The following is a 13,013-nucleotide window of genomic DNA, read 5'->3' as shown; positions in this document are numbered from 1 at the left end:
AGGAACACTTATTCAATGTTGATGGGAATGTAGAATGGTAAGCCACTGTGGAGGACTGTTTGGCAGTTCCTAAGGAAGTTGAATATAGACTTGCCATGGGACCCAGCAATATCATAGATAGGTATATACACAGAAGAACTTAGAGCAGTGACATGAACAGATTATCTGCACATTGATGTTCAGAGCAGCATTAGTCACAATGCCAAAAGTTGGAAACAACACAGATGCCCATCAACTGATGAATGGATAAACAAACTGTGGAGTATACACACGATGGAACATTATGCAGTGGTAAAAAGAAATGAAGTCATGAAACATATGAGGACATTATGACTAGTGAAGCAAACCAGACACAAGGGGACAAATACTGTATGACTGCCATATTATAAACTAAATATATTATATGAAATATAAATATATTATGTGAGTTATGAATATGGGTAGAATTCCATCTATAAGACCATTTTTCTTTGAAGCTGAACAAATGGAAGTTAATATTATAATGTTAATAACAGACCAAAAAAGCACACAAAACACATTATACTCATGTATAATGAGACTAGACACAGAGTACTACATAGTACATAATTCTACTTAAATAAAATGTAAATATAGGAAAACAGATGTGGCTCAACCAATTGGGCTCCCGTCTACCATATAGGAGGTCCAGGGTTCGATGCCGAGGGCCTCCTGGTGAGGGCGAGCTGGCCTACGCAGAGTGCTGGCCCACATAGGAATGCCACCCTGCACAGGAAAGCCGCCTCACGCAGGAGTACTGGTTGATGTGGAGAGGTGGCACAGCAAGATGACGCAAGAAGAGACACAGAGGAGAGAAAATAAGAGACAGCAGAACAGGGAGTTGAGGTAGCACAAGAGAGTAATAGCTTCTCTCCCACTCCGGATCCATTCCCAGAGCCACCTAATAAGAATACAAACAGACAAAAAAGAACACACAGAGAATAGACACAGAGAGTGGGGGCTGGGGGGATGGGGGGCAGGTAGAAATAAAATAAATCTTTTTAAGAAAATGTAAGTATAAATCAACTTATGAAGATGAAAGATTAGTGGTTATGTAGGTCTGAGGAAGGAATGCTAAGGTGTGTGAAGTAATGAAATTGTTCTAAAATTTTTGAGATGATGAATGTACAACACTGTGATTATACTAAAAGCCACTGATTACACACTTTGAACAGAATAGCCAGAAATAGCAGCTATGTACATTGGGGGACGCAAAGAGAGATAGAGAGGTGAGGAATTTTGTTTGTCTGATTTTTATAATTACTGAAATAATGAAAATGCTCTAATGATTGAAGTGACGAACGCACAACTATGCAATTACAGCAAATACCACTGATAATACGTTTTGGATGAATTGTATGCTTATTAACATGTATCAATAAAATTGATGTTTAAAAAAAAAAGCAAATGACCCTATTAAAAATGGGCAAAAGCCACTATCAGAACACCATATGGTTTTCCACCAACTGCCTTAAAATCCAAATGGAATGGATCATAGTCAAAAGTAATGTTTTAATATTCTTCCATTAATAGTAGCAAAGGCACCATATCAGTGCTATGTATCAATAATACAGGGGTATAAAGGGAATGGTATTTTTCTTTTTGGAACAAAAAAATGTTCTAAAACTGTGGTGATGAAAGCACAACTCTGTGATTGTACTGAGAGCCAGTGATTGTACACTTTGAATGGACTGCATGGTGTGTGAATAAAACTGCTTTAAAAAAAAAAATCAAAATGGAAGCAAAAGTCCTCATTTTCAGCAAGTGGTCCTGTATCCAAAGATATCCTAGAGGCATTGTTTAACCACTTGCCTCCCATATCAAAAAGTGAGCAAAATGAACAAGAAAAACATCTCTCTGGGGCCTAGATTCCAGAGGTCAGCACTACAGGGTTTTATTTATCCATTTGGCTTCATTTGGCTTTTGTGGGAGCTGAACTATTCTGATAATCTGATGAAAGCTAGGGACCTTCTCTCCAGAAAAACGTATTATACCCAACCTTTTGTATAAGATTTCATGGGCTCACAAATAACTAAAGCCAAGTCAAGAACCTTTAATTCACACTCCGTAAAGTACAGAAAGAAGAAAAATAATCAGGTTTCCAACCCAGTCACCTTTTACCAAGGGAAGGTCTCTGGACACCTGATCATGTTACAATGAATCTCCGGCTGACTTAGTTAACAATTCTGTATACTGAAAGAAAGTTCATCATACTTACTTTTGTACCTCCTGATGTGAACAATGGCATCCCAAGTAAGGCCTGAATTCAATCAAGGTCATCCTATTAGTGACTCCAAGACCAAGTATAGTCTCTGCTTACTTTGCTATCCATACTATTTATCTGTGGCTTGAGTTAAGGCCTACTCTTGGAGAGATAAGCCAAGGCCAACCACTGCTGAATGACAAGGGATCTGTCGAGTCAACTCTTACCTGTTGCTATGCTTAGACTTTTCCCGGTCCTTCTCCTTGTCCTTCTTATGCTCTTTGTGCCGGTGTTCTCGATCTTTGTGTTTATCTTTGTGTTTGTGAGAATCTGCAACCAAAAGAGATGAGTGAGTTAAGAGGAAGTCATGAGCTATTCCCCTGCCCACCCTTTTCCCCCCATCTTTTTAGTTTGTTGCTTAGTCTTGTAGGTGCCTCTACGTACCACCCCTGCCCACCTCTTGATAAGGTGGTCAATAAGGAAAATGACAGTATTGAGATGGCATGGAAGCCATAATAGCACATTCCATTCAGAAGGAAAGATTTTACAAAGAAACTGAGACAAGGAATCTTATTACTCTGGTTCTAAAACAGACGTGTTAGAAATATGCAGGAAAAAAGTCAATTACATTGTGAAAGGAAGCAACAATTTCCCACCTTCCAACCCTGAGCCCAAAGTGACCACTGATTTCCTAATATTATAGATTACATCTGTCAAATTTCCTGTAGTTTCACATACATGATTTACTCCTTTGCATCTGGACTCTTTCATTTATCATGTTTTTGAGATTCATTCATGTTGCTGGATATATCAGTAATTTATTCCATTGTATGGATATACTAATTTATTTATCCACTTGCCTATGAACATTTGCATTCTTTCCAGATATTATTATGAATATATATGCTATGAGCATTCAGATCCAAGTCTTTACATGGACTACTTTTTATTTTTAAAGATTTTTTATTTATTTCAGCTCTCCACAGTGTGTGGGCCAGCTTTTGAGGCTTATGTTTAAGTTTATTAAAACAGGTCTAGATTATCTTTACTTTAAGGCTAGTTTAGCCCACAACTAGGTTACGCGCCTTAGGAGGTCAACTACCACCTCACTCTTTGAACTCTTAATCTCTGGGCTTTTCAACATAGCAAGCTTCCTGTGCTATCTGGCATCCCCAAGGACAATGATAAGGTTCACCTCATTTGTTTCTCTATTCTCAGGGGTCACAGTTCTGGTCTACTTGTTCAATGTTTGGAAACAGTTGTTTCCCCAGTTTTTAGTTGCTTAAGGCAGTAAGGTAAATCTAGCCCCATCATATCTAGAAGCAACTCAAAAGATATTTCCCTCTGCTCAAACCAAGTCAGAGGATTCTCGAATCTTGTGGGGATGAGTTACAAAGTCAAGCAAAGAAATACTTCAAAGACCAAGGTTATTTGAACATTTAGCTGCTAAAGGGGTATTTGGTAATGACTGTCCTTAAATAATTCCTATTGTGACTAGACAGGAAAATTTGGGAGCACCACCCTAACTTGCAATCATAAGTAACTGCACGGAGGAGCTTTCAACTCACAACAAAAGATGCAAAAGACTTTAATTCAATTACCTTCCCTAACTCATAACCTATGACAGATGCTGTCTGATTACTCTAAGTTTTCCCTAACTTTTTCTAATATTCTGTATTTAGATGCCATGGGTTTATTTTTATTTTTTTTTAATTTCACACAGCTACACTTACTTTAAAAAAAGGAAATATTTTAATTGCATAGCCTCTTAGGTCAGGTCACCCCAATGTCAAGTTATGCTGTGGGGGGTGGGGGCGGTGGGGTTGAATGGGACTTCATATTTTTTGAATGTAATATTTTTTAAAAAAAGAATTAAAAAAAAATGTTCAATTGATTCTTTGATACTCCTCCCTTCAAGAGGTGTAGCTTAATTTTCTTCCCCTTGAGTATAGAAATAGTGACTCATTTTAAACAAATACGACAAAACAAACATCAGTATGCGTCTTCCAACATCAAGTCATACAAGGCATTGTGGCTTCCTCATTGCTCTCTCCTTGCCTTGGGGTAAGCCAGCTACCATATTGTTAGGACTCAGACAGCCCTATACTATACAGAGGCCCATGTGGAGAGGAACTGAAGCTTGCTACCAACAGCCTTATGAGTGAGCCATCTTGGAAGTAGATCCTCCAGTCTCAGTCAAGACTTCAGATGACTGCAACTTCACCAGAGACTCTGAGCCAAAACCACCCAGCTAAACTGCCCGTTACCTGACTCACTGAAACTATATGAGAAAATAAATGCTGCTGTTTTATGCTGCTAAACTTTTTGGTAATGTGTTTTGCAGTAATAGATAACTAATAATGTTTTGGTATGTGTGTTTTCATCCCATTCCTAGCTCACAGCAAATAAAGCCACATTTGACATAACCCACCTGAGCATCTATTCTGTGCCAGATCCTGGGGAAACAGTAATTTACATTACCAGATCCCTAAGTCATAAGAAATTCAGTTCGGTCAAAGAATGAGATGGGAACAAAATTACATGATATCAGAAGTATGACTTGAAACCAATCTTCAATGCAGCATACAGAACCCTCCAACTTTCAAAAGTTTATGGTTAAAATCACAGTGATAATACATGCCACCAGCACTGCAGCTTGCATATGCTGTTTGATTTTGTTTTTAAGCCATGTTTAACATACAAATCTCAGGACATAAGGAGCTGCTACTATGGCCCAAGCTCTGTATAATTTGACACACAAAGACATACACACTTACAAAAGACTAGTTACCTTTGAGTGGTAAACTTATGGGCAACTTGAGTTTTTTGTGCATGTACTTTGCCTTGTTTTCCAATTGTTTCCCATAACAAATTACTTTTATAATAAAAAAAGAAAAGTTTTATTAAAAATTACCAAGCTTTAAAATTGTATTTTGACAAACACTAGCATAATCACAAGGAAAAAGTAGTTTAAGTCACTAAGAATCACTAAGCTTAAAGAAAAAGTAAACTAAATAAGACTAATTTGAATTCTAGTTAAGTTTCACTATTGTCTGCCAATATTTTTTAAGTACAAAGCTTCAAAATTGATTTTATCATAATCCTTTATATAGAAAACCCCAAAGAATCCATTAAAAAAACTACTAGAACTGATCAATTCAGGAAAGTTGCAGCTACAAGATTAACACACAAAAATCAGTTGTTTCTATATATATTCTGAAATGGAAATTAAAAAAAAAACAACACAATTCCATTTATAATAGCTCATGAAAGAATAAAATACCTAGAAATAAATTTAACCAAGGAGATGAAGGACTTACTTGTACACTGAAAACTATACAACTTTGCTAAAAAAAAAAAAAGAAAAAGAAATAAATACCAAAAAATCATGGGTAGAAGAAAATAAAACCTAAAGCTATCTATGGATTCAATGCAATACCTATCAAAATCCCAGCAGTCTTTTTTTTCAGAAATGGGAAGGATGATCCTCAAATTCACATGGAATCACAAAGGGCCCTGAGTAGCCAAATCAATAAAGGAAGAACAAAGTTAGAGGTCTCATACTTTTCAACTTCAAAACTTACTACAAAGCCACAGTAAGCAAAATAATGTGGTAGTGACATAAAGACAGGCTTATAGACCAATGGAATAGAACAGAGAATTCAGAAATAAACCCACAGAACTACAGCCAAATGACTTTTTGACAAGGGTGCTAAGTACATCAATTGGGGAAAGAACTATCTCTTCAACAAATGGTGTTGGGAAAAAGTAGATATCCTCTTGTAAAAGAATGAAGTTGGACTCTTATCTCACATGACATACAAAAATTAAATAAAAATGGATCAAGGAGGGAGTAGACGTGGCTGAAGTGGTTGAGCACCATCTTCCCACATAAAAGGTTCCAGATTCAATCTCCCACTCCAGTTCCTCAAAAAAAAAAAAAAAAAAAAAAAAAAAGATCAAGGATATAAATATTATAAGAGCTAAAACCATAAAACTCCTAGAAGAAAATACAGAGGGAAGTTTCATAACCTTTGATGTGGTAGTCAATTTCTTACATATGATACCAAAAGTATAAATATCAAAAAGAAAAAAAATAGATAAAATGGACTTCCTCAAAATTTTTAAAAATTGTGCATCAAAGGACATTATCAAGAAAAAATGACAACAGAATGGGAGAGATGGACTTGAACAAACATTTCTAAAAAGAAGATAGACAAACGGCTAATAAGCACATGAAAAGATGTTCAACACCACTGGTCATCAGGGAAATGCAAATTAAAACCACAATTGAGATGTTACTTCATACACAATAGGATGGCTATTATTTTAAAAAACAAAACAAAAATAACCCAAAGAAACAAAATAACAAACAGGTAAACAGGTGTTGGGGAGGATGTGCAGAAACTGGAACCTTTATATATTCCTGGGAGTACTGTAGAATGGTATAGTCGCTGTGGAAATCAGTTTGGCAATTCCTCAAAAAATGGAAAATATAAGTATCATAATGACCAGCAATCCAACTTCTTGATATGTACCCAAAAGAAGTTTGTATGCCAATATTACAGCAGCATTATTCACAACAGCCAAAAGTTAGAAGCATCCCAAGTAAGTATTTATTAATGGATGAATGGATAAGCAAAATGTGGTACATACATACATACATACAATAGAATACTACTCAGCTATAAAAAAAGAAAAATGACATTCTGATGTATGCTAGCATGCTACAACGTGGACAAACCTTTAAGACATCATGCTGAGTGAATTAAGTCAGCCACAAAAGACAAATATTGTATGATCTCATTTACACGAAAAAACTAGACGCAAACTTATGGGTTACTAGAATGGTGGGGAGAAAGGTAGATGAATGAGTAATTTCTGTTGGAGATGATGAAAAAGCAGTAAGGGATTTTGGTGATGGTAGTACCATATTGTGAGTATAATTAATACTACTCACTTGTATGCCTGAATGTGGTTAGAATGGGAAATTGTGCATTGTGTATGTGTATGTTATTACCAAAAAAAGTTAAAAAAAAAATTTTTTTTCCAGATTTTAAAGCCAGGGCCCCAAGCCCTGTAAAGTAATGGTTATCTAAAAATGTAAAACTAAAATGATGAGAAACTTAGGACTGGCTGTAGTTGATTAATTCCACTAGTACAAAGATCTAGGTCAATAAGCTGAACTCCAAGTGTCCTTAATTTAAAAACTAATTATCTGGGAAGAGGATTTGGCTCATCTGATAGCGCACCCGCCTACCACATAGGAGGTCCAGGGTTCAAACCTAGGGCCTCCTGGCCTGTGTAGGGAGCTGGCCCACTACAAGGAGTGCCATGCCATGCAGGGGTGTTCCCTGCATAAGGGAGCCCCACGTGCAAGGAGTGCGCCCCTCAAAGAGAGCCACCCAGCGCGAAAAAAAGCGCAGCCTGCCCAGGAGTGGCGCTGCACACACAGAGAGCTGATGCAGCAAGATGATGCAACAAAAAGAGATACAGAGTCCCAGTGGCACTGACAAGAATGCAGGCGGACAGAGAAGAAATGCAGCAAATGGACAGAGAGAACAGACAATGGGGGGGGGGCGGAGGGCAGAAATAAATAAAAAATAATTCTTAAAAAAAAAGAATTATATATCTACTATATACCCAAACTGTGCTACGAGCCATGAAAGGTACCAAAAACTATATCTGACAACCTGTTCAAATATCTGAATGGCTACTAAATGAAAGTAACAAACTTATTCATTATAGCTCTACATAGCAGACTAGGAGCTAAGAAGAAACACTGCAGAGGCTCCTTTGGGTCAATACAAACAGAATGGGGTGTAAAAATCCTAAATACTAAAACCAGCTCCACACGGATCAAGGAGGCCTGGGGTTTGAACCGCGGACCTCCCATGTGGTAGACGGACGCCCTAACCACTGGGCTAAGTCCGCCGCCAGAAAGGAATTTAGAATAAACACCAAACTAAAAGAAGATTAACTGAAGGAAAGTGTGGGTAGAAAGACAGAAGCAAAATAACTAGCTGGAGGTTTCTGTAGCAATCAAGAAAATAGCAATAGCAAAGGTACTGAGAAGGAAGGAATAACATAAAAGCTTGAGGAAAATGGAAGTAGAATCTAGTACTAGGAATTCTCTGGATACATGTAAAAAATTCAGGGGAAACGTTCCAAGTCTTTTGGTTCAAAGGACTGGGAAGATGAGGGTCCTCGCAGAAACAGGAAAGTAATGCAGAACAAAGATTGTGAAAAAGACTGAAGAAATGATGAGCACAGATGAAGCCATATTGTATTAACTGGGACATGTGACTAAAGATGTTATCACAAGAGAAGTCAAATACATGAAAAAATAAAGCCAACAAGGGCACATGATGAAATTATATCTTTGGGGACAGCATACTTAGTGGCCTTTAAGATTACTTTTAGTACAGACCTTTCCCTTTAATTGGAATTCATCTAAGGATAGATATTGTTAAAATATTTTGAAGAAAGAATTTTTCTGCTTAAAAGGATCTGTTAAGTGTAAAAAAGAACTGTGTTGAACCTGATCGACAGATTAGGAATGAAAAATGCAAACCACTGCATATTAAATCACCAGAAACTCTCACTTACTGTCAATTCCAATTACCTAATGATGCCTGATAACAATGTTTTCAACTTCTAGCATTCAGAAATTCTGGATGAAGACACGGGAGGACAACCCATGAAATACGGCAGCCTTAAGAAGACAGAAGACATATAACAACTAACTTCTTTCACCATTACATAACTGGAGTTACTCCATAAGGATAAATAGATTTAGAATAGAGATCAACACATATTGTTATTTTTTCTAATGTGCTTCCTGAAGTTAACAAAGATTTTCAGTAAAGAAACTTCCAAAGGACAAAAGAGGAAAGTATCCCTGTCTTCCCACTGGAGAAATAATTACTGGTTAGCATTACACAAGGACTTGATGGTTAATATGCAAAAGGAAACAAATTCTTTTATTAACGAATTCAGAATTACATTCTGAGATAAATTAAATTTAGGACAATTAAATATCTTTAAGTCCAGAGCAAGTTGCTAAAGATTAATCAGACATGGACTCTGCCCTTAAGGAGTTTACATTCCAATAAGATAATTAAGATATGAACCCAAACATCCACTGCACAAGGCACACAAGAGAAAAGGACACCAATATAGGTGCCAGCGGTATTCTAAGAAGGTACAGATACACTCATACTTCTTGTAGCTTTCGAGTCATAATCCTCTGCTTAGATAGAAGGGAAACAAAATACCCAGGAATAAGAACTCCAGCATCAAATAAATCCAGTAAAATTTGACCCAACTGTTATAAAGTCCCTGTAAGCTGGCCTTATCCCAGGATGACAATGAAGCTGCAGGTCTGGAAACCAAGTAAAAGGTCAGCCCCAAGTGGTCAAATCAGCATAAGATGAAGAGTTCAGTCTCCAAAAGGAAACTGGACACATACAAATTTTGTGAAAAAGGAAGCCAAATCCATAAATCACTTTGTCAAACATGTTCAAGAATAATGAAGTGGAGCACAAATCATGGCTAAACTCTAATGCCAATTAGAGACATCAGCAAATAGTATAGAATGCTGGAAGAGTTCCTCTGAAGGAAGATGGAAAAAGCAGACTGGTTCAAAGGAATAAAAAGATATGAATCAAATAATTTGCCACTTACTATGTGACCTAGGTAAAAGCTGCTTAACTACTGGGTCTATCAGTGGGTAAGGGCTTCAAATCTCTGTACATCACCTACTAGATACCCATGACCTTGGTATATTTGACTCCCTTACAGAAGAAACTGGGGCTCAGAAAATTTAAATCACCTTACAAAATTTTGTTTCCAAAGCCAATAAAATTCTTTGTGTATAGATTTAATAGAATTTCTGACTAATCTCCCAGAAATTACAAACATGTTGACAAGTGTCAATGAGATACAATTATTATTTAACCTTTCTCACAATTAATTTACAGAGCATTAAATTAAGCCTACCCAATCATTCCAAACAAATTAGGGGTCAGGTTCTGTACCTTGCCTGACCAGACAGCTATGGATTAAAGGCTGTTATCAAATCTGGTCTGATTTTTACCCCGTACTCTCATCCAGGAAAGAAAAGCACTATGAAGAAAGAAGTAAAACTTTGGCCTGCTCTAAAAATTCTGTATCCAGTGCCTGCATGTTTTGGGAGATGCGCTTGATAACACCCAAGCTAATAGCATAGACAATTTTATTCCACTAGGGTCTCTAAGGCAGTCACACAAGAAAAATCCAAGCATAAAATTTACACTTAAAGGGAAATAAGGCTAAGGAATTGGCACAGATTACTGATGATTTTATCAACTACTTCATGATCTTAAGGCATGTGCCACTCTACCATTCCTTGAAACTGGGGTAATCAGGTTAAGAACAAATGCAGAGACCTTTCTGGTATAAAGAGGGGCTCTCTGCCATGTTTTAAATCAGATTCCTTTATGCAGATGTGACCCAAGTTTTTGAGACTAAAAGCACAATATGATGGGTTCCGCCTCCAAAGAGAGTCATCGAGTCAAGCATGTGGGGATGCGGGGAATGGGAGGAAGAGATGAGATGTGGAGGCATTCTCGGGACTTGGAGTTGTCCTGGGTGGTGCTCCAGGGACAACTGCCGGACGTTGTATGTCCTCCCATGGCCCACTGGATGGAACGTGGGAGAGTGTGGGCTACGGTGTGGAACACGGGACATGGGGTGCAGTGATGCCCGAAGATGTACTCACCAGATGCAATGGATGGGTCATGATGATGGGGGAGAGTGTTACTGTGGGGAGGGTGGTGGGGTGGGGGCGGTGGGGGTGAATGGGGACCTCATATTTTTGGAATGTAATATCTTTTAAAAAATGAATAAATTGAGTAGAATTTGGAAAAAAAAAAAAAGCATGTGGGGATGGGGAATAGAGTTATACATCAAAAGTTGTTCTCCCTTCCAAAAAGGTACTCACAGTACAATTTTTGTCAAAAGATAACCTCTGCTCATTTCTGACACAAATATAACCAGTGCATTAGGAAAGCAGACACTGGAACCACTTAGGTGAACATATTGTGTGAAGAAATTCACTTCTGAAAGGTATTTATCACCTGTTCATTAGCAAATCTCTTATGCGAGGATAAATCCCTCCATCTTCTTCCTTCCTGACCTTCCTTTAAAAAACCCACCAGATACCATATCCCCAGAAGCTGGAGTTTAAACAAAACCAGCAATTCTACATAACACTATACCCACTATATTCTAATACCTTAAAAGAAGACTGCTTTTGTCTAGGACAGATAACAAGCTGGTCTCAGTGATAAAGACTGGTACCCAGCAGTGTCGTCTTTATCAGGGGTGTGTGAATCTTCCCAGGAATTTACTGCCAAACTAAAAGCAGTCAGAAAGCCTGAAAGCCAGTCACTGAAGGGGGATGGACTGAAGTGGAAGAATTCTTATTGCTGCTGACACCCCCACCCCCCACCTCCCACCTCCAGCTATCTAAATTCAGGCCTTCAGAGGATTCCCAGTCTGTGATCCATTTTTAATAGTGACTGATTTCGATTTATAGCCCATAGGAAAAAATATCACTATTTTATTGTGTTTTTCAAAGAGAACATTTCCAAAATTCCTGGGCATAGCTAACAGCCGTTCCAGTAAGAAGGACAGAGGTGTTCTGAGCTAAAAGCTTTTAGAACCATGGAAGAGGCCTAGAATTTAAAAGGAAAGAAAAATGTTGGGAGGATTGAGCTCTAAAGAAAATCCTATAAAACTCAAGAATGAGAGGAGTGAAGAGTAACATTTCTAATTTATCATTTGTTCTATCCAGATGTGCACTGTACATAATAAACAAAGCCTTTTGTCATGGACAGACTTGTTCATTATTGCAACTATTAAAGGGGTTCTCATTAGAGGCCTAGTACGCTCAAGACTTAAAAACACTCAATAGAACCTACCTTAGTTTATGTTTTCAGCAGCTGTGTAAGATTAGTAACCAGCTTAAGGGCCTTGCCATGAAAAAGGCACAAGTGAAGTAGCCTATTGGGCTGCTTTAGGCTTCAAAAACTTAGACAAAAAAATTATTAAATGGTCACAGGATGTTTTCCAGTCCTATTTCCACATTTAAATTTCCTTAACTCCATTTATGCTCTTACAACGCTACAATGACCTCAATGTGTCCTTTCAGCCTCTTCCTGTCAATGCAACCTATTTTAACCTACCTTACAATCCTCTCTCCCATCCTATCCTGCCCCTTATGCTCCTTAAATGCAAGTTCATCTTCCTCTCCTTCTCATTCCCAAGGACCAACTAATTGGTTTTTTTTAAATTCAGATTTTAAGCGACTGGCCCACCAAATTGTCTTCAAAACACAGAATATGTTACCTTATTAACTGGAAGAAGATTTTCTGAGCTGAAAATTCTAAACAATTAGAGCCAACAAATGGCTGTTCACTGTTACATTATTAGGTAGATTAAATAACAAGAACTAGATGACATTTTAAAAATCAACTCTACTTCCTAACAATAAGGAGACATAAGGAGCACCTAGTCTTATAATCCAATTCCCGGTGGAGTCTTAGGTAACTTAGGTAAAACACAATGTTCAACCTTAGCAGTGGGGTGCTTCACATAGTAATAAAAAATGCTTGAGAGCAGTTCTCAAACTTTCCTGCATATGGGTACTGGGACTTGGGACTCATACCAAGATACATGTATTTAAGTTAAAATTATAATCCTGGCTTTCCAGAATCACATTTTTTAAAACTTGCCTTAATAGTTGCTA

The 13,013-nt window shown here is 37.6% G+C and overlaps 1 protein-coding gene across 2 annotated transcripts in view; it reads right to left on the bottom strand.

Moving 5' to 3' along the window:
* TOP1 (DNA topoisomerase I) overlaps positions 1–13,013 on the bottom strand; it is an 85,822-nt gene that overhangs the window by 52,470 nt on the left and 20,339 nt on the right. For both annotated transcript variants that reach the window (XM_058287090.2, XM_058287089.2), the window contains exon 3: positions 2,449–2,551. In XM_058287090.2, the coding sequence (XP_058143073.1) occupies positions 2,449–2,551 (103 nt within the window). The remainder of the gene's footprint in view (positions 1–2,448; positions 2,552–13,013) is intronic.

Source organism: Dasypus novemcinctus, chromosome 24 (genome assembly GCF_030445035.2).
Source record: "Dasypus novemcinctus isolate mDasNov1 chromosome 24, mDasNov1.1.hap2, whole genome shotgun sequence".
Taxonomy (NCBI): Eukaryota; Metazoa; Chordata; class Mammalia; order Cingulata; family Dasypodidae; genus Dasypus; species Dasypus novemcinctus.
Note: the sequence above shows the minus strand (reverse complement) of the source record. Positions and strands in the feature narration are given on the sequence as shown.